Raw genomic sequence first — 1,675 nt, 5'->3', positions numbered from 1 at the left:
GGGCGCGCATACCCTCAAATATTTTTGTATGTAAAAGAGTATATCTGAAAAAATTCTAATTTCAACATTTACATTTTAAAAGTCAGATTCTTCCTTAAGCCTGGATGGGAAGAAGAGAAATAGGAAGAGATAGAGAATAAAAGACGAGCAAGAGAGAGAAGAAAGTGGCCGAGGAAATGGGAGAAGAAAGAGGAAAGAGGGAGAGAGAGAAGAAAGAAGATTGAAAGAAGAGGAGAGCAGAGAAGAAAGTAGGGAAAGGGAGAAGATAAGAAGAAGAGAAGGGAATAAGAGACATGCGAGGAAAAGGAGAAGGAGAGGAAGAAGGAGAATAAAGAGCAGAAAAGAAAGGAGAGAAGAAAGAAATAGGGAAGAGGAAAAACAAGGAAACGGGATAGGGAAGAAGAATAGAAAGAAGAAAGACATAGAGAAGAAAACAAGGGAAAGAGATAGGAAAGAACAGGAGAAGAAGAGCAATAAGGAAGAAGAAGGAAGTTGGGAAGAAAAGAAAAAAACGAGGAAACAGGAGAAGGAATAGAGAAGAGGAAGAGAGAGAAACAAGAAGAAAGAAATAGGGAAGAAAAACAAAATAAAACAAGAAATCGAGGATAAGAGAGAGGGAGAGAGAGAATAAAGAATAAAGAAAAAGTGAATAAAAAAACGGGTGAATAGATAAGAAAAAAGAATAGAGAGAAGAAAGAAGAGAGAAAGAGAAAAGGGAAGAAGGAGAGAGAGAAGAAAGAAGAGAAGAAGGAAAGAAGAGAAGAGAAGAAGGAGAGAGAGAAGAAAGAAGAGAAGAGAAGAGGGAGAGAGAGAAGAAAGAAGAGAAGAAAGAGGAGAGGAAGAGAGAAGAAAGAAGAGAAGGAGGAGAGAGAAGAAAGCAAAGAAGGAGAGAGAAGAAAGAGGAAGGAGAGGAGAGAGAGAAGAAGAGGAAGGAGGAAGGAGAGAGAAGAAAGAGGAGGAGGAGAGAAGAAGAAAGGAAGAGAGAAGAGGAGGAAAAAGAAGAAGGAGAGAGAGAAAAAGAAGAGAAGGAGAGAGAGAAGAAAGGAAGGAAGAGAGAAGAAGAAAGAGAAGGAGAGAGAGAAGAAGAGGAGGAGAGAGAGAAGAAAAGAAGAGAGGAGAGAGAGAGAAAAGAAGAGAAAGAGGAAGGAGAAAGAGAAAGAGGAAGAGAGAGAAAGAAGAGAGAGAGAGAAGAAGGAAAAGGAGAGAAGAAGAAAGAGAAGGAGAGAGAAGAAAGAAAGAGAGAAAAAAGAAAGAGAAGAAAAGAGGAGAGAGAGAAGAAAGAGGAAGGAGAGAGAGAAGAAAGAGGAAGGAGAGAGAGAAGAAAGAAGAGAAGGAGAGAGAGAAGAAAGAGGAAGGAGAGAGAGAAGAAAGAAGGGAAGGAGAGAGAGACGACAGAAGAAGGAGAGAGAGAAGAAAGAGGAAGGAGAGAGAGACGACAGAAGAAGGAGAGAGAGAAGAAAGAGGAAGGAGAGAGAGAAGAAAGAAGAAGGAGAGAGAGAAGAAAGAGGAAGGAGAGAGAGACGACAGAAGAAGGAGAGAGAGAAGAAAGAGGAAGGAGAGAGAGAAGAAAGAGAGGGGCAGAGGCAACTCGGAGGCGCGACCGAGCGAGGCCCCGAGGATGAAAGGCGACGAGCTGGTGTACTGGTGGGCCGTCCTCGCCGTCGTGTCGAGTCTG

At 42.1% G+C, this 1,675-nt stretch overlaps 1 protein-coding gene across 1 annotated transcript in view; it reads left to right on the top strand.

Annotated features, from left to right (window-relative positions):
* Window positions 1-1,442: 1,442 nt before the first annotated feature.
* LOC119593380 overlaps window positions 1,443-1,675 on the top strand; it is a gene marked incomplete at its 5' end in the record, with an annotated part of 7,040 nt that continues 6,807 nt past the window's right edge. The window contains 1 exon segment of the mRNA XM_037942310.1: window positions 1,443-1,675. Coding sequence (XP_037798238.1) covers window positions 1,619-1,675 — 57 coding nt within the window.

This window comes from Penaeus monodon, chromosome 32 (genome assembly GCF_015228065.2).
Source record: "Penaeus monodon isolate SGIC_2016 chromosome 32, NSTDA_Pmon_1, whole genome shotgun sequence".
Classification (NCBI taxonomy): Eukaryota; Metazoa; Arthropoda; class Malacostraca; order Decapoda; family Penaeidae; genus Penaeus; species Penaeus monodon.
Note: the sequence above shows the minus strand (reverse complement) of the source record. Positions and strands in the feature narration are given on the sequence as shown.